Source organism: Panthera tigris, chromosome B2 (genome assembly GCF_018350195.1).
Source record: "Panthera tigris isolate Pti1 chromosome B2, P.tigris_Pti1_mat1.1, whole genome shotgun sequence".
NCBI classification, from domain to species: domain Eukaryota; kingdom Metazoa; phylum Chordata; class Mammalia; order Carnivora; family Felidae; genus Panthera; species Panthera tigris.
The window spans coordinates 71,100,686-71,122,935 of record NC_056664.1 but is presented as its reverse complement, the minus strand read 5'-3'; the positions used below and the strand labels follow the sequence as shown (position 1 = coordinate 71,122,935).

The 22,250-nt window shown below is 34.3% G+C and overlaps 1 protein-coding gene across 2 annotated transcripts in view; it reads left to right on the top strand.

The window, feature by feature from the left end:
• The first annotated feature begins 1,521 nt into the window (after positions 1-1,521).
• The window catches only part of LCA5 (lebercilin LCA5), a 68,038-nt gene continuing 47,309 nt past the window's right edge, over positions 1,522-22,250 (top strand). Inside the window, exons 1-3 of one of the 2 annotated variants that reach the window (XM_042986705.1) lie at positions 1,522-1,587; positions 12,505-12,847; positions 17,558-18,087. In XM_042986705.1, coding sequence (XP_042842639.1) covers positions 12,649-12,847; positions 17,558-18,087 — 729 coding nt within the window. In that variant the 5' untranslated portion in view covers positions 1,522-1,587; positions 12,505-12,648. The remainder of the gene's footprint in view (positions 1,588-12,504; positions 12,848-17,557; positions 18,088-22,250) is intronic. The other variant, XM_042986706.1, reaches the window with a different exon arrangement.

Here is a 22,250-nt window from a genome sequence, read left to right as displayed (position 1 = left end):
ATCTAGCACTTTCATAGCTAGAAAGGAGAAGTCAGTGTCTTCAAAGCGTTAGAGGACAGGCTGACTCTTGGTATGAGCTAATGCAACTAATGACACTAAGTTGAACTAGTGATCATTTACCATTATAAAAATTCTAGAGCCCTTAAGCATTATGCTAAATCTGTGCCTCTGCTTTATAAATGGAAGAACAAAGCCTTGATGATAGCGTATCTGTTTACAGCATGGTCTACTAAATATTTTAAGCCTACCGTTGAGGCCTACTGCCCAAGAAAAAAGACTCCTTTCAAACTATTACTGCTCATTGACAACACAGCTGGTCACCTAGGAGCTCTGAGAGGGACAGACAGATTCATGTTGTTTTTATGCCTTCTAACACAGCGTCCATTCTGTCTCCCTGGATCAAGGAGTAATTTTGACACTCAAATCTTATTTTGAAAATACATATTAGCAGGGCGCCTGGGTGGCTCAGTCGGTTAAGCGTCCGACTTCGGCTCAGGTCACGATCTCGCACTCCATGGGTTCGAGCCCCGCGTCGGGCTCTGTGCTGACAGCTCAGAGCCTGGAGCCTGTTTCAGATTCTGTGTCTCCCTCTCTCTCTGACCCTCCCCCGTTCATGCTCTGTCTCTCCCTGTCTCAAAAATAAATAAACGTTAAAAAAAAAATTAAAAAAAAAAAAAAAGAAAATACATATTAGCTGTATATGTAGCTGCTATATGTTGTGATTCCTCTGATGGATCTGGGCAAAGTACATTGAAAACCTGGAAGGGATTCACCATTCTAGATGCCATGAAGAACATTTATTTGTGGTCTATATATTAACATTAATGGAAGTTTGAAACAAGTTGATTCCAGCTCTCATGAATGATTTTGAGGGATTCAAGACTTTGGAGGAAGTCAATGCAGATGTGTTGGAAATAGCAAGAGAACCAGAATTAGAAGTGGAGCCTGAAGATGTGACTGCCTTACTGCAGTGTCATGATCAAACTTGAACAGGAGTTGCTTTCTATGGATGAACAAAGAGTGATTTCTTGATATGGAATCTTCTCCTGGTAAAGATGCTGTGAAGATTGTTGAAATGACAACAAAGGATTTAAAATATTATATAAACTTAGTTGACAAAGCTGCGGCAGGGTTTGAGAGGATTAATCCCAATTTTGAACGTTCCATGAGTTAAATGCAGTCAAACAGCATTGCATGCTACAGAAGAATTGTTCATGAAAGGAAGAGTCAATCAATCAGTGACACAAACTTTATTGTCTTCTTTTAAGAAATCACCGTAACTACCCAATCCTTCAGCAACCACCACCCTGATCAGTCAGCATGCATCATTATCAAGACTTTCCACTGCAAAAAGATTACAATTCCCTGAGAGTTCCAATGATAATTAGCATTTTTTAGCAATGAAGTATTTTTAAATTAAGGTATATACCTTTTTTTAAAGACATAATGCTCTTGCAGTATGGTTTAAACATTTATATGCATCAGGAAACCAAAAAATTCATTTGACTATTTTTCTTTCAGTCTTCACTCTATTGGAATATTCGTTTTATTGTGGTGGTCTGGAATTAAACCTGCAGTATATCTGAGGTATGCTTGTGGTCCATTTCAAGGCTTACTGTCTTAACTCTGTGACCTTAGGTAAATTATAATCTTGGGTAACCCAGTTTGTTTTTATGGGTGCTAGTTTTCTTAATCTGTTCAAAGAAAAGAGTGATCCCCCAGGTTTCATTCCAGTGCTAAGTTGGTATGTAATCTTATTAAGCTAGAGTACTTATTTTTATTTGCTTATCCTTTTTTTTAAATTACTGTAGTACAGTTGACACAGTGTTACATTAGTTTTAAGCATACAGCGTAGTGATTTGACAACCTATAGGTTATGCTATGCTTACTACATGTGAAGTTACTGTCACCATACAATGCCATGATGATACCTTTGACTAGATATTGTATGCTGTACCTTCCAACCCCATGACTTATTCATTCCATAACTGGAATCCTGTACCTCCCATTCCTCTTTACCCATTTTGCCCATCCCAGGCACCCCACCTCCAACCCGAGTAACCACCAGTTTTCTGTATTTATGGGTCTGTTTCTGATTTTTAAAAATTTGTTCATTTGTTTTGTTTTTCAGATTCCACATATAAGTGAAATCATATAGTATTTGTCTTTCTCTAATTGATTTATTTCATTTAGCATAATACCCTCAGGGTCCACCCGTGTTGTCAGAAATTTCAAGATCTCATTCTTTCTTATGGCTGGGTAATACTTCATTGTGTATATACCACATCCTCTTTATCCATTTGTCAGTGGATGGACACTTGGGTTGTTTCCATATCTTGGCTATTGTAAATAATGCTGCAGTTAATGTAAGGGTGCATATATCTTTTTAAATGAGTGTTTTTGTTTTCTTTTGGTAAATACCCAGTAGTGGAATATCTATTTTTAATAGATAGTGGTATTTCTATTTTTAATTTTTTCAAGACTCTCCATACTGTTTTCCTCAGTGGCTGCACCAGTTTACATTCCTGCCAACAGTGCATGAGAGTTCTCTTTCTCCACATCCTCTCCAGCACTTACAATTTTTCTTTTGGATACAAGCCATTCTGACTGGTTTGAGGTGATATCTTATTGTGGTTTTGATTTGCATTTCCCTGATGATTAGTGATATTGAGCATCTTTACTTGTGTCCATTGGCCATTTGTATGTCTTTGGAAAAAAGTCTATTCAGGTTCTCTGCCTATTTTTTAATTGGATTGTTTGGTTTTGGGTGTTGAGTTGTATAAGTTCTTTATATATTTTGGATATTAACCCCTTAACAGGTGTACTAGGTTGGCTTTTTGTTTATGGTTTCCTCTTCTGTGCAAAAGTTTTTATTTTGGTGTAGTCCCAGTAGTTTACTTTTGCTTTTTGTTTCCCTTTCCTGAGGAGAAATATCTAAAAAGTGTTGCTACGGTCTATATCAAAGAGATAACTGCCTATGTTTTCTTCTAGGAGTTTTATGGTTTCAGGTCTCACATTTAGGTCTTTATTGTGTTATTTATTTTTGTGTATAGTTTAAGAAAATGGTCTAGTTTCATTCTTTTGCATGTACCTGGTCAGTTTTCCCAACACCATTTATTGAAGAGGCTGTCTTTCCCATCGTATATACCCTCCTTTGTCAAATGAATTTACCACACAAGTGCGGGTTTATTTCTGGGCTCTCTATATTGTTCCATTGATTTATGTGTCTGTTTTTGTGCCAGTACTGTCTGGGATTGTGGTTCCTCCAGCTTTTTCCTTCCTTCTCAAAATTGCTTTGGCTGTTCGAGGTCTTTGTAGTTCCATTCAAATTTTAGGGTTATTCTAGTTTTGTAAAAAAAATACTGTTGGTATTTTGATAGGGATTGCATTGAATCTGTACGTTACTCTGAGTAGTATAGACATTTTAACAACATTAATTCTTCTAACATATGAGCATGGTGTATTTTTCCATTTGCTTCTGTCATTGTCAACTTCTTTCATCAGTGTTTTACAGGGTTTTGTGTTTTTTTTAGGTTATTTATTTATTTTGAGAGAGAGAGCAAGAGAGAGACAGACAGAGCTAATCCCAAGCAGTCTCTGCCCTGACAGCACATAGCCTGACATGGGGCTCAAACTCATGAATTGTGAGATCCTGACCTGAGCTGAGATCAAGAGTCGGATGATTAACTGACTGAGCCACCCATGTGCCCAGTGTTTTATAGTTTTGAGAGTATAGGCCTTTCACTTTCTTGGTTAAATTTATTTTTAGGTATTTTATTCTTTGTGGAACAATTGTAAATGGAATTTGTAAATAAAATTCTGCTACTTTGGTATTAGTGTATAGAAACACAACAGATTTCTGTATATTATTTTTGTATCCTGCAAATTTATTGAATTAATTTACTTTAATAGTGTTTTGGTAGTCTTTAGGGGGTTTTCTATGTATAGTTTTGTATTATCTACAAATAGTGACAGTTTTTTTTCCTTTACCAATTTGGACGCCTTTTTAAAATTTTCTTGTCTGATTGACGTGGCTAGGATATCCAGTATTATTTGAGTAGAAGTGTCATGACTAGACATCCTTGTCATGTTCCTGATCTTGGTGTAAAAGCTCTCAGTTTTTCAGCAAGTATGGTGTTTAGTTGTGGGTTTGACATACATTGCCTTTATTATACTGCAGTATGTTTTCTTTTAACCCACTTCGTTGAAAGCTTTTGTTCAATAGATGGCTTGAACAATTTTGAATTTTGTCAAATGCTTTTTCTACACCTAATGAGATGATCATATGATTTTTATCCCTCATTTTGCTATGTGGTGTATCATGTTAATTGATTTGCAGATATTGAGCTATCCTTGCATTCCTAGAATAAATCCCACTTGATCATGCTGAATGATTGTTTTAATGTATTGTTGAATGTAGTTTGCTAATATTTTGTTGAAATTTTGCATGTATGTTCATCAGGTATATTGACTCGTAGTTTTCTTTTTCAGTAGTATCTTTGGTTTTGGTATCATGGTAGTGCTGACCTTATAGAATGTATCTGGAAGCTTTCCATCCTCCTCTGTTTTTGGAATAGTTTGAGGAGAATAGGTATTCTTTCTTTTCTTTTTTTTTAAGTCTTTATTTAAATTCCAGTTAACTACAGTGTAATGTTAGTTTCAGGTGTGCAGTTTAGTGATTCAGCACTTTCATATAACATCCAGTGCTTATCACAAGTGCACTCCTTAGTCCCCCATCACCTATTTAACCCATCCCACCACCCATCTCTCCTCTAGTAACCATCAGTCCATTCCTGGTTTGCTTCTCAGTTTTTCCCCTACGTTTTTTTGTTTTGTTTCTTAAATTCCACATATGAATGAAATCATAAGGTTTATTTGTCTCTCTGACTGACTTATTTCACTTAGCATAATACTCTTTTGCTCCATCTATGCTATTGTAAATGGCAAGATTTCATGCCTTTTTATGGCTGGGTAATATTCCATTGTGTATATATACCGTATCTTCTTTATCCACTTATCAGTCAGTGGATACTTGGATTGTTTCCATGGTTTGGCTATTGTAGATAATGCTGCTATAAATATCAGGATGCATGTATCACTTTAAATTAGTGTTTTTGTATTCTGTGGGTAAATACCTAGTAGTGCAATTGTTGGATCATAGGGTAGTTCTATGTTTAACTTTTTGAGGAACCTCCATACTGTTTCGCAGAGTGGCTGCACCAGTTTGCATTCCACCAACAGTGCAAGAGGGTTCCCCTTTCTCCACATCCTTGCCCACACTCGTTGTTTCTTGTGTTGTTGATTTTAGCCATTCTATCAGGTGTGAGGTGATATCTCACTGTAGTGTTGATTTGTATTTCCCTGATGATCAGTGATAATCAGCATCTTTTCTTGTGTCTGTTGGCCATCTATATGTCTTCTTTGGAAAAATGTTGAGAGTAGGTATTCTTTAAATTTTTGGTAGAATTTACGTGTGAATACATCTGATCCTAGATTTATTTTTGTTGGGAGTTTTTTGATTATCAATTCAATTTTTTTTTTTTTTACTAGTAATCAGTCTGTTTAGATTTTCTATTTCTTCTTGATTCAATTTTGAAAGATTGTATATTTATTTAGGAAATTAACCATTTCTTCTAAATTGCCCAATTTGTTGTCATAAATTTTTTTCATAGCATTCTATTCTAATTCTTTGTATTTCATTTGTTACATCGCTTTAATTTCTGATCTTATTTATTTGTGAGTTCTTTTTTTCTTGGTGAGTGTGGCTAAAGGTTTGTCAATTTTGTTTTTCTTTTCAAAGAACCAGCTCTTGGTTTCATTAATCTTTCCTTTTTTTTAGTCTTTATTTCACTCTGATCTTTATTATTTCTTTCCTTTTACTAGCTTTGGGCCTTTTCCTCTTGAAGCTTCTTTAGGTGCTGGGTTAGATTGCTTATTTGAGATTGCTTGTTTCTTGAGGTAAGTACAAATCATTATGAATTTCTCTCTTAGCACTGTTTTCACTGTGTCCCAAAGGATTTTGGACTGCTGTGTTTTCATTTTCATTTGTTCCTATGTATTTTATTTTCTTTTTGATTTCTTTGTTGAGTCATTGGTTGTTTAATAGTTATACTTTGTAAGAAAAATTAGTAGTTGTTTTATTAGTTGCCTTACTTCATCTTCCTTTTTCTTTTAGCCTAGTGTTTAGGGTCTTTTTGTTTTTAATTTGTTACTTTTTGTTTGCTTATGTGGACTTTTTCTGGCAGTACTATTAGCCAGGCAACATTGTTTCCACAAGGTCTAAGCACTAATTATTTATTTATTTATTTATTTATTAAAAAAAAAATTTAACGTTTATTTATTATTGAGAGAGAAAGAGCATGAGCATGGGGGGGGGACAGAGAAAGGGGGAGACACAGAATCTGAAGTAGGTTCCAGGCTCTGAGCTGTCAGCACAGAGCCCGACGTGGGGCTCGAACTCACAAGCTGCAAGATCATGACCTGAGCTGAAGTTGGACTCTCAATGGCCGAGCCACCCAGGTGTCCCACTAATTTTTTAAAAGTAAATTTTCATAGGTGTCTAAGAGTCTATTCCTTGGGAAGGCTTAAGTCATTGAGTGCTATATTTTCTAAGGAATGTTTGTTTTCATGAAGGATTATAACATATTATAGGATGTCACAAGTATATGTAGGTTAGAAATACCCACCTTATGGGGCACCTCCGTGGCTCGGTTGGTTGAGCATCCGACTTCAGCTCAGGTCATGATCTCATGGTTTGTGAGTTCAAGCCCCATGTCAGGCTCTGTGCTGACAGCTCAGAGCCTGGAGCCTGCTTCAGATTCTGCCTCTCTCTGCCCCTCCCCTGCTCACACTCTGTCAATCTCTCTCTCAAAAATAAGTAAACATTAAAAAAATTTTTAAAAATAAAAAAAGAAATACCCACCTTAGTTCAGAATAGATCCTAAATCAGAAACTGGGTAAAGATAAGATATTCTCTAGTATTTTTGGGGTTACTCTTGAATTTTGTCACTTTTAAAGTTTTCTCATAAAATTAACATGCAATATTTTTTAAGGAATATATGAAGGATATATATTCATATATATTATATGTACATATCTTTTATATATTCCCTAAAGGAATAAAGGACATTATGACTTTTTCTTAGTTGTCTCTCTTTGATGGAAGAGCCAGACCCTGCTCTAAAAGAACTCACAGTGTATTCTTGCTCAAATTGCTTTCCTCATTGTCTATAATGGCATCTGTACCATCACTAATTTTTGTTGACTGACTTGGTGTATGAATTGCAGTTGTATGGATTTTGGAAAAGTGATTGCTTATATCAAGTTGCCTTAAAAGGGTGGGAATAACTTAGAAATAATTGGCTTAAAATATATTTGTTACATTAACAAATTAAAGATGTAGATTTGTATTTTTCTCCTCTCTTCTTGAAGACCACATTAAAACTATATTAAAGAAGAACAACAGAATGAACCTATAACTTTGAAGGGATGGTCGGGTACTCTCTGATAAAACATCACAGCACATTTTCTGAAAGAGGAAAAGAATAATGATGGATGAAACATTAAAACAGAAAACTATGTCAAAATATTCAAGAGGGAACTATAGCAAAGAAAGTTCAGATATATTTAACAGGATCTTAGAGAATCTTAGCATTTAAAAAGTCAGAGACCAAGGGTAACTGAAAATGGGAAGAATAGCTGAAATATATAACTATATATATATATAGTTATAACTATATAACTACATAACTATATAGTTATAACTATATAACTATAGTTATAACATATAACTATAGTTATAACATATAACTATATATATAACTATATAAATATATAACTATATAATAGTTATGCCTCCTTTTCCACTGAATCCCATACAGAGTGACTCAGTATAATATTCCCTGCCCTTCACCACTCCTTTTCTTTCCAATCAAAAAATACAGAAGTCATTTTTTCTGGAAATAAAAATAAAGACAACTCTAAAGGAGAAGTACAGTTGTCATGGTGGACATTTGTATCTGGACATTATCCCTCCTCATCTAGGGGAGCCCCATGGAAAATGACTGATTCTCTGCTGTTCATCCTAAAGCATAGTGTGCCTATCAGGAACCCCTACTCATATGTACTTGTTTTCCATTCATTCTTCTTTTTTCTTCTTATTTATCAGTGGACAACCAATAATTACCTTCAAAAAAATAAAACCAGCAGTATTATAAATGAAAATTCTATGGTAAAGAGAAAAACTTTCACCATGTGAAACAGATAGTTCCTGAATCAGAAGAGATCTTAATTTAAAACAAACAAAATGGAGGCACCTGGTGACTAGGTTGGCTAAGTGCCCGACTTCAGCTCAGGTCATAATCTCACAGTTTGTGAGTTTGAGCCCCACTGGAGCCCCGTGTTGGTCTCTGAGCTAATAGCTCAGAGCCTGGAGCCTCCTTCAGCGTCTGTGCCCCTCCCCCACTCACACACTGTCTCTCTCAAAAACAAACATTAAAAAAAAATAAAAAATAAAAAATAAAATGTCTAGTGTTCTCAGAGAAATACAAATGCATTGCCTCAGTAAAGCAAGAACAGAATAATTATTAAAAAATCATAGTAAGAAAGATTTATTGGAAATTAAAGTGTTTATACAAATTAAAAACAAAAGCAGAACAACCCTGGATAGTTAAAAGATAAGTTGAGTAAGTTTCTATTTGAAAATAGAAAAACAGAGAGCAGGTTTGTTATTTAGTCAGTTATTTAGTCAGTTTTAAAAAGAGTAAACAGGAAAGTGGGTTATCAGAAAAGTAACATAACATTTCTAGTGCTTAAAGATATTTGTTTCAATATTAAAAGAAGGAGGGAGATAAAGGGGCAACACAATCAATGAAAAAAATGACCCACACCTAGGCACGTTGTGGAATTGCAGTATAAGAGGAGGGAAAATTCTAAAAGCTCCTAAGGAGGGGGAAAAAAAAAGATAACCTATAAAGGAATGAGAATCAGATGAGCATAACTAGAGTGTAAACTCCATAATGGCAAGGATTATTGTTGTTGTTGTTTTCTTTATGGTTACATGGTAAAAGTTCAAAAGAAATACATGTTGAATAAAAGAACGACTATAACATCTAGCAAGAACCTCTTCAGGGTTTAGAAGACAGTGGAGCAGTGTCTTTAATGTTCTGAGAGAAAATGACTTAACTTAGAATGCAGAACCTATGAAAAGTATCAAATTGGAGGGCAAAATAAAGACATTCTCAGGTATATAAGGACTCAGAACATTTACCTCCTAACCTATCTATATACCCTTTCTGTTGAAGTTATTTGAGGATATGGATCAGTAAAATGATCAAAACTAAAGACGGTGACATGAGCTACTAGAAATGGTGGGTCAACTCAGAAGTACTATAAAAGTGATTCCAGAATGACAGTGGTATAACAGATATACAAAGTAATTGTTTAAAGTAGAAAAGGGAATAATTGGTCCCCAAGGAAAATGTGTTTAAGAGGAAGAATGGAATGGATTCAGCCTGTAGATAGAATGACTAGGAAGCTGGGTAAATATTAGTGATATAGAAAGGTGGTTTTTTCCTTTCAATAGGATAAAAGGACAATTAGGAATTCTAAGGAAAAAACCTTGCATAACCCAACAAGCCGTTGCATGTTGCAAACATTTAAAATGAGTCACAAGTTAAATCCTCATCTTTTATAGTCTCAAGTTGCTAATTCAAGAAATAGCATAAGCATGAAAGTATAAGCCATTAAAATAGTTATTCCAGGGAGAGGGACTTGAATAATGGGTTAATGGATGTTTCCTTTTTTTAAAACTTTATGCATATATTTGAGGTAGGATGGGGGAGAGTGGGTGTTGGTGCATAGGAGGTAAATGACAGGTAATGTTTTGTGGGTTCTACCTTTTGCAATGAAAAGTTAGGCATCTCTGATTAAGATGTGATAGGTCATAGGGAGTTGCTTCTGCTATATGCATATAAACAAATAATCCCCATCTATACCATATAATCAGCTTTTAGTTATATTATTGGAATTAAAACAGTTTTGACAAGGAATATAATCAATTTACTGAATATCTTGTATGTTTGAATTGAAAATAGTTGATTTTTACCGAGTGCTTATTGTGTCATAGTTATTGAATTATCCCATTTAACTGTCATAGCAGTTCTCTAAGGAAGTTACTATTATTATTGTCTTTAAAGATGAGATCATTGAGATTCCATGAGCCAAGCACCAGTATATGCAGCTTTAAAAACTTAAGTTAATTAAAATTCAACAAAATTAAGAAATTAGTTATTCAGTCACATTTACCACATTTTAGGGTGCCCAGTAGCCATATGTGGCCAGCTACCATACTGGACAGCACAGATTATAGAACATTTCCATTCTTGGTGAAAGTTTTATTGGACAGCCTTGCCTTACAGAACCCTTCTTTTCCCCCCCATTAAGTGTTTCTTTATCTTTTTTAAAAATATAAAGCATTATGTATGCAAATTTGTAATCTCTCTTTGATGAAGAAAGACTATACATGATTTCTCCATATTCTTGTGCTTAATACATTGTGGGGGTCACTCCAGACTGCAGAAAATACACAGAGGTAGTCCTCATTCCCTTAGTAGCTTGATAGTATTGTACTTCACTGTGTGGTTATATGTAGCTAGTTCCTCATTGATGGTCCTTTGATTGTTTTAGTTCTCTACCACTGTAATACTGCTGCAATGAACAGTAGTAGTGCCACCTTGTGCATATGTTTCTTTCATATAGTGCTAGAAGCACTATACTTGTAATAGTAATTTCATCAGTGGGATTTTTTTTAATATTAAAAACGATTATTCCAATTAAAAAAGTAATCTAATTTTATTTTAATAGAAAATAAAAATATATAAAGAGAGAAAAAATCATCTAAAATCCATGCTGCTCAGACACTATTTGGGTGTATATATATCCCTTACTTTGCAAATATTTTTCACTTCATCAGGGAAGAGTACTCCTTACTTTTGGGTTTTTGGTTTTTTTTTTTATGAATATGTGTAGTTGAGATCATATTGTGTTCACTAGTTTGAATTTTTTCTTTACCATAGTAGTATAAACATTTCCTCTGGTAACACAAACGTTTTATAAGTTTTTCTAACGACAGCACGATATTATGCTGTATTGATTTTTACAATATTCTTAATTATTCTGCTATTGTTAGAGATTTTGTTTGCTTCCTTTTTTTTTTTTTTAAATTGTACTGCATATTTGATGGGGGGGTGGGAGGGAGGGGAGGGTGGGTGATGGGTATTGAGGAGGGCACCTTTTGGGATGAGCACTGGGTGTTGTATGGAATCCAATTTGACAATAAACTTCATATGTTGAAAAAAAATTAAAAAAATTGTACTGCATAAACATTTGTGCATAACTTTTCCCCTAATTTTAGGATTATTTTCTTATTACATAGGAATAGGATTATTGGGCCAAAGGTTAAAAGCATAATTAAAGTTTTAATATATCTTGCCGACTTTTTTTCCCAAAAATCCTGTGGATCTTTTTTTTTAAATGTTTATTTATTTTGAGAGAGAGTGCGAACGAGCGTGAGTAGGGGAGAGGCAGAGAGGGGGAGAGAGAATCCAAAGCGGGCTCCATGCTATCAGTGCAGAGCCCAATGTGGGGCTCAGTCTCATGAACCATGAGATCATGACCTGAACTGAATTCAAGAATTGGGTGCTCAACTGAGTGAGCCACCCAGGTGCCCCACTGTGGATCTTCTCTTGATAGGCATTCCAGCAGCATTAAAAAAATATTTATTTAAGTAATCTCTACACCCTAGCGTGGGGCTCAAACTCATGACCACTGAGGGCCCCCTGGGCACACCCTCCCCTTTTTTCTTTGAGTGCACTGCCGGCTATGGGTCTTAACATGTATTTGCCCATTTAACTTTTGACCTCCTATTTTTCTCGTGGGGTCATAGGAGTTATTTATTTATATGTTAAGGATGATAACTATTTTTCTGTCATGTTGCAACTTTTTCACCAGGTGTTTAAATTTGGTTAATTTTTTACATACTTTAATTTTACATTTTTATGTAGTTATTTTTGTTTGTTTGTTTCTAGTAGTAGGCTTGCCTTTACCACTCCCTGCCTCCCCAGAAAAGAAAAAAATGGTGAATAATGGTCATTATTCATCTGTCAAAAATCAGCATTTGTGTTTATTATAAATCTTAAGATTCAGGGGAGTCAAATTCAGTTAGCATTTATTCAGAAACATTATATATTAGGTACTTTGTATGTTCTCTGTCCAAGCTACAACATTCTGTCTTTTCTATAGACTGTAAATAACAATGTGAAAATAGGGATGAATTGAATTATAGCCTCTTTTAAAAATTATAAGCAGTATTTATTTGCTTTAAGTATCTTTATAGTAAACTATAAAACCTATTTCACAAAATATAATGAGTTTCCTTCCCTCTTTCCTTAATTGTAAGAACAAATATGTATCTTCTGGTTGCTAATGGGCTAATCTCTACTACAGATATCTAGAGAAAACAAATTGCAGACATGAATATTATCACCAGGATCTGAAGTCTCTAAAGGTTGCTCTTCAGGCTTGTCATGGATTTTTTTGGAGAAAGGAAATCTGTGAAATTATGTGAATAAAGAACATTTTTCAAAAACCATGGGGGAAAGAGAAAGAAGTCCAGATAATGATCAAGAAAGTAAGACAGATAAACATTATTACTCTTATTCTTCATCTGATTTGGAAACTACTCAACAATCTTCTGGCCGGTCATCGCTAGTCAAGTCCTCTTCACCTAAGAGTAAAAAGGGAAAAAATCCTAAAAGACAGATTTCAGATAGCCAAGTACATCACCAAGGTAAGCATTCTAAAAGAGAGTCTAGAAGACTCATTTTAAGTGTTTAAGGAAAGTTGTATGAATGAAACTCTTCTATTACTATGTATATTGATATGTGCATGGAAATGGGCTGATTTATATATATATGTGTGTGTGTGTGTGTTTGTGTGTGTGTTATATACACATAGTTTTGTATATATAGTTGTTGCTTATGGTGCTGTGTATTATCCTTTGTTATAATAAAAATCATACTATATACAGAAGAAAGAACTGTACATAAGCCTTCTCATTTTGTTTTATTCTTTCTAAATAAATGCTTGTCTTGGTGTTTCTGAGGTACTATACAGGCAAAAAAAAATCACAAAGTAGTACCTTTTTAAGTCTCCACTTTTAAAAAGCAGCAGAAGACATTGCTATAAAATACTTAAGGGGCATTTTTATAGATTGAGTAAAATTACTTCCTCTAGGTTACACAGCGCTTACTACAAAAGTTCAAATTAATTCTAGAAATGGAATTTGGGACTTGGGACCACCACTCTGTTTTCTATTAAACTGTGTTATAATGCAAACAAGATTAATCATTAGAAATAATTTGTCTTATTAAAATGTTACTAGTCTGGAACTACATATTAATACATATTTGACAAGGCAATATTCTAGAAAACTCTTCTTTGTCTTAATGAATTTCTGGTCAAAAAACCTCTGATGTACTTAGTGACAAAATATGTAAGGACTACCGTAGAAAAATACACTACAGAATTATAAACTAAGGCAAATGAGTTAATTATAGTGTTCATTAATAAATGCAGCACAGCTATAACAGCCCCATTTAGAAAGATTATATAGTTTAGATTGCAAGGCAGGGAGGGGTAAAACTGGGAACTGAAACAGGGGCCAGGTCATGAAACACCTTGAATCCTCTAATAATATATTGACTGTCTGTTTCTGTGGAGAAATAGTTAGCTATAGAATAGATTTCAGCAGGGGTGTAATTAAATTTGCCTTTATACATTTTTACTTTGAAAAGTAACATTCGCTTTGAAAAAATCAGCAAAGAATATATGTTAATTTTGAAAGCAACCCTTTCATGGACCCCTGATCTAACTTCCCAGGGATGTTCATACTTATAACAATTGAGTGCTTTTTCTTTCTCTTCCTTTCTTTCCTTTTCATTCCTCTTCTTTTATTTCCTTTCTTTTCTTTCTTTCTCCAGTACAGTGCTACAAGTTTTTTGTTCTTTTCCTCAGTGTGAGCCTCTTATTTTGATTTTGTGGTTGAAAGCATGATCTGATATTAAACTTTTGCTATCTAATTAAGAATAAACAGACTTTAGGGTTGAATCTTAGACAATACCCATTTACTCCTAAGAAATAATTTACATACTTCGTGAATTACTTGCAGGAATACTTTAATTTTTTACTACTTCCCCAAAGCAATTTAGGAGGCTACCTAATTAAAGAGAATTCTTAAACCTTACCTTATTTAAGAAGATAATTGAGAAAAATCTATGAAAAACAGTTCCAACATCACCCAGAAAAATCTGTTATTGTCTTTAGTCTGACTTTTACTATTTTCTGCTTTGTATTGCCTTCTGAATTAAAATCTGTGGTAATTTGTCTACCTTAGATCAATCAACAGGACCATACCAGTTACACTTAAGCACTTTAGTGTTTCCTTAAACACTGAGTTAGTGTTAAATAGAATATGCTATTTAAGTTGTAACTGCCAGTGTATAATAAACTAAGGAAAGAACACATGTAATTAAAACAGCATCTTGAACACTTGAATTTGTGGATTTGAATGTTTGATAGCATATTCTTCCTTTCTCTTTTTAATTATCAGCATATCTAATTATTTTTAAAAATGAAATTGTTCTATCAAAAGTTATATGCATAATGATAAAATTTGATGATAGTTTAGGTTATACATGTTTGTATATTACATGTTATATATGTTTTCTATTTCGTGTGTTACCAATAATATAAATATCAAGTTTTTTTATAGATATGTAATTCATCTTTACTACATTTTTTTACTGCATGTTTTTTAAAGGAGTCCTATTTTATTTTTATCACCTGAAGGAAGAAAAAAAGCAATACTTTCTCACCCTCTTTTTCATACTGACTTAGCAAGGGGCAAATGAAGAGTGATATACATGACAGTCAATCATCTTTTCTTTTCTCACTTGAATTAGCACTGTATTTCATCTTGATAGTTTTAAAAATGAAAATAAGTAAATGGCATTTAGGAAATATTTTTGAATTAGGTTAAGTGTCCTTTTTATGATCAGTTTGTAGTCATATGAATAGAATATGCTGTAAATCAATGTTCCAGTTATTAGGATGTGAAAAAGTTGGTTTTGGAAGGCCTTTCTGTTTGACTGAATAGCTGAAGTATATTAGAGGAAAATTCTGTCGATTCTTATGTAGGCTTTAACTTTTCAAATAAGTTTCTATTTGTATGAAATCTTGTTTGCTGAGTAATATGATTTTATACATAAAACAGAAATTTGGAAGAATTAATACTCATCTTTATAATCATTTTTATGTATAAAGTTTCTGTCATTCTTAGAGTTGAGTACATATTCCATAATAGTATATGGATACCAAAACTGTTACTAACTCAGTATGTTGGGAAAGAAAGAAAATTGAAATGATGGATGCCCCAATTTAAAATTAGAGCAGTGCTATCCACAGGAAATATAATGCAAGTCACAAATGTAGGCCACACATGCAATTTTATATTGTCTGATAACTATATTATAAAAGAAAAACAGGTAAAATTAATTTTAATAATAGACTTCATTTAAACCAACATCCAAAATATTATCTTATTTATTTATTTATTTATTTATTTATTTGGATAAAGAGTGAACGTACATAGGAGAGGGGCACAGGGAGAGGGAGAGGGAGAGAGAGAATCCTAAGCAGGCTGCATACTGTCAGCCCAGAGCCTGATGCCTAGCTTGATCTCATGAATGCTGAGTCCAATCAAGTCGGACGCTTAACTGACTGAGCCACCCAGGCACCCCCAAAATATTATTGTTTCTAAGTGTAGTTAATATAAAACATTATGTTTGGAACATTACATTGTGCTTGCTTTTTTTTTTTTTTTTTTTTTTTGAACTAAGTGTTTGAAATTCAGTATGTACTTCACAGTATACCAGATCTCAGTTTGGACTGCCCACGTTTCAAATCTCTCAGTAGCTACATGTGGCTAGTGACTACTACTATATTGGATAGTGTAGTTTCAGAGTTACAAGTAGGCTTTCCCTCATTTATTATCATTACCACTTCCTTTTGTGTATTCACACATTTTTAGAACTGGAATCCCAAATCAGTACACATTCAAATCACAGTCATTAGAATCTTATGTTTTTTAAGTGAAATTTTGTAATGTAAATTGTAAATATTACTTGTTTATATAATGGAATTAAGGTATCCATGACTAGAGAGATGGGTAGGGAAAGGTTAAATTTTCTAGTTTTTCTTTTCTTTTCTTTTTTTTTTTTTTCATCTGGAATGCATTTCCTTCTTAAAAACTGCAGTCACCTTGGAGATTAAAGTTCATTATTCTCAACTGTGGCAGGCTTCCAGATGCCTCTTTTAAAGGACAGGGGCTCTGTACACTGGGGCCTAAGTTTAATGAACTTTTAGTATAAATAATGACATTCCAAATTTTTGCGAAATGTTATTTAATATGTATAGTTTAAGGATTTCATATGCATATATTTTTTAGGGTGTAGTTTTTTTGTTTTTGTCTTGTTCTCAAATTGCATCAAATGTTTTTGATTGAACCTTACACAAAGAAAGCCCCTGAGTAAGCATTTAAAATCATGTCTGTACTGCTAAAAGTGTTTTTCATTTTTAATCGCTGATAAATGGGATTAGGTTCTTATTGTGCCAGAGAATATTTGTGGAGAACTTCCTATTTTATATGAATTCTTTGTTTAGTCCTCACAACAACCTAGTTATATAGGTGCTGTTATCCTAATTCTATGGGTGGGGAAAATAGACCTGGAAAGATTTAGCCGAATTGCCTAGGAAGTTCTTAAGTGGTAAATCAGAGTCCCAAACCCAAGTCTTCTTGTTGTATAATATGTTGTAATCTTCTTTCCCCAAATAAAGAAAAAGTTCTAGTTAATTTAGAGAAAACGTACATTTCATCATTCTGAATTATAATCCCAAATATCTTGGCATAAATTACTTGAATATCACAATGTTTTCTCCAGTGTTTATTAAACCATGCTAATGGTGATGATGACCATATTTGAATTCTGGCTTGCCATCTTATCTATAAAGTTGAAAACGGTAAAGCCTGATACTGGCATTAAAAAAAAAATTTTTTTTCAATGTTTATTTTTGAGAGAGACAGAGTGCGAATGGGGGAGGGGCAGAGAGAGGGGGATACCACTCATACTGCCATATTTTAAAGCAGTGTAAAATAATTCCCTGTAAACTGTTGAGATATCATTTTGATAAGTCAGAATATTCTTGACCTTTCTTAAAAGGATTCTGAATGTTAATAAAAACATTAGTATATAAATATATGTATATTTATATACATTAACATTATATTAAGACCTCTAAAACCTGATACTTAAATTTTGTAAGGTCATTTTTTAAGGAACAATATAATTAAAGAATGTTATGGATCCACTTGTGTTAGAATGAATAAGTAATATTACATTGGTAGGGCTCTCACTTTACATTGTTACTGTTTCCTTTTTAGCCGCTAGGAAGCCAAGCCCTAAGGATCCACCAAACAGAAAGGGAGTCCGAGTGGGATTTCGCTCCCAGAGCCTCAATAGGGAGCCACTTCGGAAAGATACTGATCTTGTTACAAAACGGGTTCTTTCTGCAAGACTGCTAAAAATCAATGAATTGCAGAATGAAGTAACTGAACTCCAGGTCAAGTTAGCTGAGCTGCTAAAAGAAAATAAGGCTTTGAAAAGGCTTCAATACAGACAGGAGAAAGCCCTGAATAAGTTTGAAGATACGGAAAATGAAATCTCACAACTTATTGCTCATCATAACAATGAGATTACAGCACTCAAAGAACGCTTAAGAAAATCTCAAGAGAAAGAACGGGCAACTGAGAAAAGGGTGAAAGATACTGAAGGAGAACTATATAGGACAAAATTTTCCTTGCAGAAACTGAAAAAGATCTCTGAAGCTAGACACCTACCTGAACGAGATGATTTGGCAAAGAAACTGGTTTCCGCAGAGTTAAAATTAGATGACACCGAGAGAAGAATTAAGGTAAAACTTATACAGCTTTAATTGTGCTGTTTTGATATCGTTTTTCATTGGGTATTTAAGAGCTTACTCTGTTAAGACTGCTTATTGAAATTCAGATTTGCTTAGAAATGAAACTATTTCTTTAATATTTTAAAAATTATCTTTCTGAGGAAGATTAGGAAAAAATTAAGATTGTATATTTAAGAGCAAGATACAAAAAATTTATACGTTAATGGGAAGGTTAATGAATGAATGAGTGTTTAATTCCACGAATCTTAGTCATTTTGGGTAAGTACATCATTTGATTACCGGAGTGTTTCTCTAAAATTGAAAACAGTACACTGATAGCTGTAGTGTATAAAACTGACATTTGGGGCCATTGTGTAAGAAATGCCACAAGAAAAATACTTTGTTTTTATTTCTTTGAACATTTGTAAAAGACATTTTTGGCAGCAGAGCATATCCTTATCCCCCCAAATAGAAACTAACATGAGAGGTGGGTAGAAGAATGTTGAGTTACTAGCCTGAGAATACAGCAGAATGTTTATTTTTTTATTTTCATTTTTATATTTTTAAAGGGAGAGGGAGAGGGCGTGTGAGTGGGCAAGGGGCGGAGGGAGAGGGAGCATGAGTGGGAGAAGGGAAGAAGGGGAGAGGGAGAGAGAGAACCTGAAGCAGGCTCCATGCCCAGTTCTGAGTACATGCAGGGCTGGCTCGATCTTAAGACATGCAGTCATAACTTGAGCTGAAATCAAGAGTTGGATGCTTAACTGCCTGAGCCACCCGGGCACCCAGAAAGGTATTTTTCTTGGGGCACCTGGGTAGCTCAATCGTGCCAAATTCTTGATTTTGGTTCAGGTCATGATCTCACAGTTTGTGGGACTGAGCCCACATTGAGCTCTGCACTGACAGAGTGGAGTCTGCTTGGGATTCTCTCTCTCCCTCTCTTTGCCCCTCCCCTGTGTGTATGCATGCATGCCTGCTTGCTCTCTCTCTCTTTAAATAAATAAACTTTAAAAAAAAAGGTATTTTTCTTATAACAAGTTGGAAAAAGAGTACTATCCCATGATTGTTATACAGAGAATTTATATTAGATGCTAACTCATATGTATGTATATCATGTGCACATGATAAAATTACATAGAAGTAAATGCATATACAATATACACATGAATATGTGTGTGTGTGTGTGTGTGTGTGTGTGTGTGTGTGTGTGTGTGTGTATCAAACAGAAGCCCTGAGTCAGGGCTCATTAAAACTGATGAGTAGTGTGGAAAGCCAAGGTAGGGGGAAAGTATGGGAATAATGCCTGCTGTGACAGCTCTCTGAGGAAGGGCAAGTCAGAACTACAAGTAAATTAGCTTCTGCAATGTATTAATTGGGTGTTTTTAATACAGGGTATGTTATTGTACTTCTTTGTATAGTATACCGTGTTCAATATACCAATGCTAAGCCCAGGAGCAGTGGCTTACTAATAGAGTGTACATCAGTGGTTAGAAAAAGTATCTAACTTACTTTATAAAATTAGCAATTATTATCTTCTGCTTGAGTGCACAGAAGATACCATATTGTGTAGGCTTCACCAGTGATCAACCCAAACTGCAGAGCAAACATACGGAAACATTTTTTTTTTTTTTTTTTTTAAGGGGCCGCTTACCTTGAGGTGGCTTGGAGGTAGGGGCTGAAAGCAATTCCTGTCACAAAAAACAACAAACATTTTAATTGTTTTTAAAGGGGAGTATAAAATGTGCCAAATCATAGGGTTTGAAATTGGGAACCAAGAGCACAGAATGCTAATAATGATAAAAAAAACAAAAACCACCTCTGTGTATGTTTGTATAAAACTAGAGAGAACATGGCATTGCATTGTACACACATATACATACACACACATATGCTGTGGTTCTCTCTTACAACCAGTTATGAAGGAGGTTTATAGGGTGTTGGGGGAAAGAGGAGAAAGAAGGAAGAGAGGAAAAATAAATCTGTGGATTCTGAGTAGTAGATGGAGGTTAATTATGTGGCTGCCCACTTGGGAGCATGAAAATCAGTCATCTGTAATGATATCTTTGAAATACTTGTTAACTGTATAGGGTCCTCAATTTTTTTTTCTTGCTGGATTTAAAAAAGTGCTTTTAACTTTTTATTTTGAGATAATTATAGATTGATACACAGTTGTATGAAAATTATATGTAGAGATCCTATATACCCTTCATCCAATTTCCCCAGCAGTAACATACTGCATAACTACAATATTGCAGCCAGGAAATTGGTTTTGATAGTGATACAATTCATCAACCTTACTCAGGTTTCATTAGTTTTGCATGAATTCATTTGTGTTTGTGTGTGTGTATATGTTTAGTTCTCTGCAGTTTTATCACTTGTGTAGATTTATGTGACCACCACCAGAATCAAGATGCAGAACAGTTCTATCACAAGGATCCTGCACTACCAACTTTTATAGGCACAGCTACCTTCTTGCCTTCCTTCCACTCTAACCTGTGACATCCACTAATCTGTTCACTATTTCTTTAAATTTGTCATTTTAAGAATGATATATAAGTGGAATCATGTAGTATTTAAGCTTTTGAGATGAATAGATTTTTTTTTCCTAGAGCTCCATCCAAATTGTTGTATATATCAATAGTGTGTTCCTTTTTTATTCTTGAGTAGTATTCCATGGTATGGATGTACCACTGAGTGTTATGGTGTATCCCATTGGAGGACATTGGGGTTGTTTCCAGTTTTTAACTATTAACTAATAATGCCACTATGAGCATTCCTGTACAGTTTTTTGTGTAAACATAAATTTTCATTTCTCCGGGATCTGTGCCTGAAAGTGTACTTGATGGGTTGTATGATAAATACATTTTTGGTTTTGTAAGAAACACCATTCTCTTTTTAGAGTGGCAGTGTTATTTTACATTTGTACTAGCAATGTATATGTGATCCAGTTTCTCCACATCCTTGCCACCATTTGATGTTCTTGCTCTTTTATACTGTAGCCATTCCAATAGGTATATAGCGCTGTGTCGTGGTTTTAACTTGTATTATTCCTAATGGCTGATGGTGTATATCTTTTCATGTGCTTATTTGCCATCTATAGATTCTATTCATGTTCATATTTTTAGCCTATTTTTAAATTGGATTGTTGGTGCATTTACCATTGATTTTTGAATCTTTATATATCCTAGGTAATCTAGGTCCTTTGTCAGATGTGGGGCTTGCAAATATTTTCTCCCAGTATGTAGGTTGTCTTTTCATCTTATTCACAGGGTCTTTCAGAGGGAAGGTTTTAAATCTTGATGTAATCTAGTTTATTAGATTTTTCTTTTATGGATTGTACTTTGGTGTCAAATGTAAGAATTCCTTGCCTATTTCTATCACCCTTTGCCTGTAGCTCCAGAGATTTTTTACTGTGTTTCTATCCAAAAGTTTTATGGTTTTATGTTTTCTTTTCTTTTTTTTTTTTTTTTAATTTTTAACTTTTTTTTAGAGTTTATTTTGAGACACAGAGAATGAGTGGGGTAGGGACAGAGAGAGAGGGAGAGAATCCCAAACAGTCTCCGCACTGTCAGCACAGAGCCCAGTGCGGGGCTCAGGCTTACAAACAGTGAAATCATGACCTGAGCCAAGATCAGGAGTCAGGCGCTTAACTGACTGAGCCATCCAGGCACCCCTATACTTTACTTTCAAGTTCATTTTGAGTTGATTTTTGTATAAGATGTGGGGTTTAGGTTGGGAATCTTTTTTTTTTTTTCTTTTTTTGCCTGTGGTACCCAGTTACTCTAGTACCATTTGTTGAAAAGACTATCCTTCTTCCTTTTAATTTGGCACCTTTGTCAAAAACCAGTTGGGGATATTTTTGTGGGTCTATTTCTGGATTCTGTAGTCTGTTGATCTATGTATGTATATGTCCCTCTGCCAATGTCAGACTTCTTCATTATAGGCGACATAGTAGGCCTTAACATCAGGTAGTGATTCCTCTTATGTTATGCTTTTTTTTTTTTTTAAAGTTTGGCTATTTTAACTATTCTGGGTCCTTTGCCTTTGCATATAAACTTTAGAATAAGCTTGTTTTTGTCTACAAACACCTTCTTGGGATTTTAATGGGAAATGCATTAAACATGGATCAATTTGTGTAGAATTGATATGTGGAAACTTTCTACTCTTGAACACAGTAT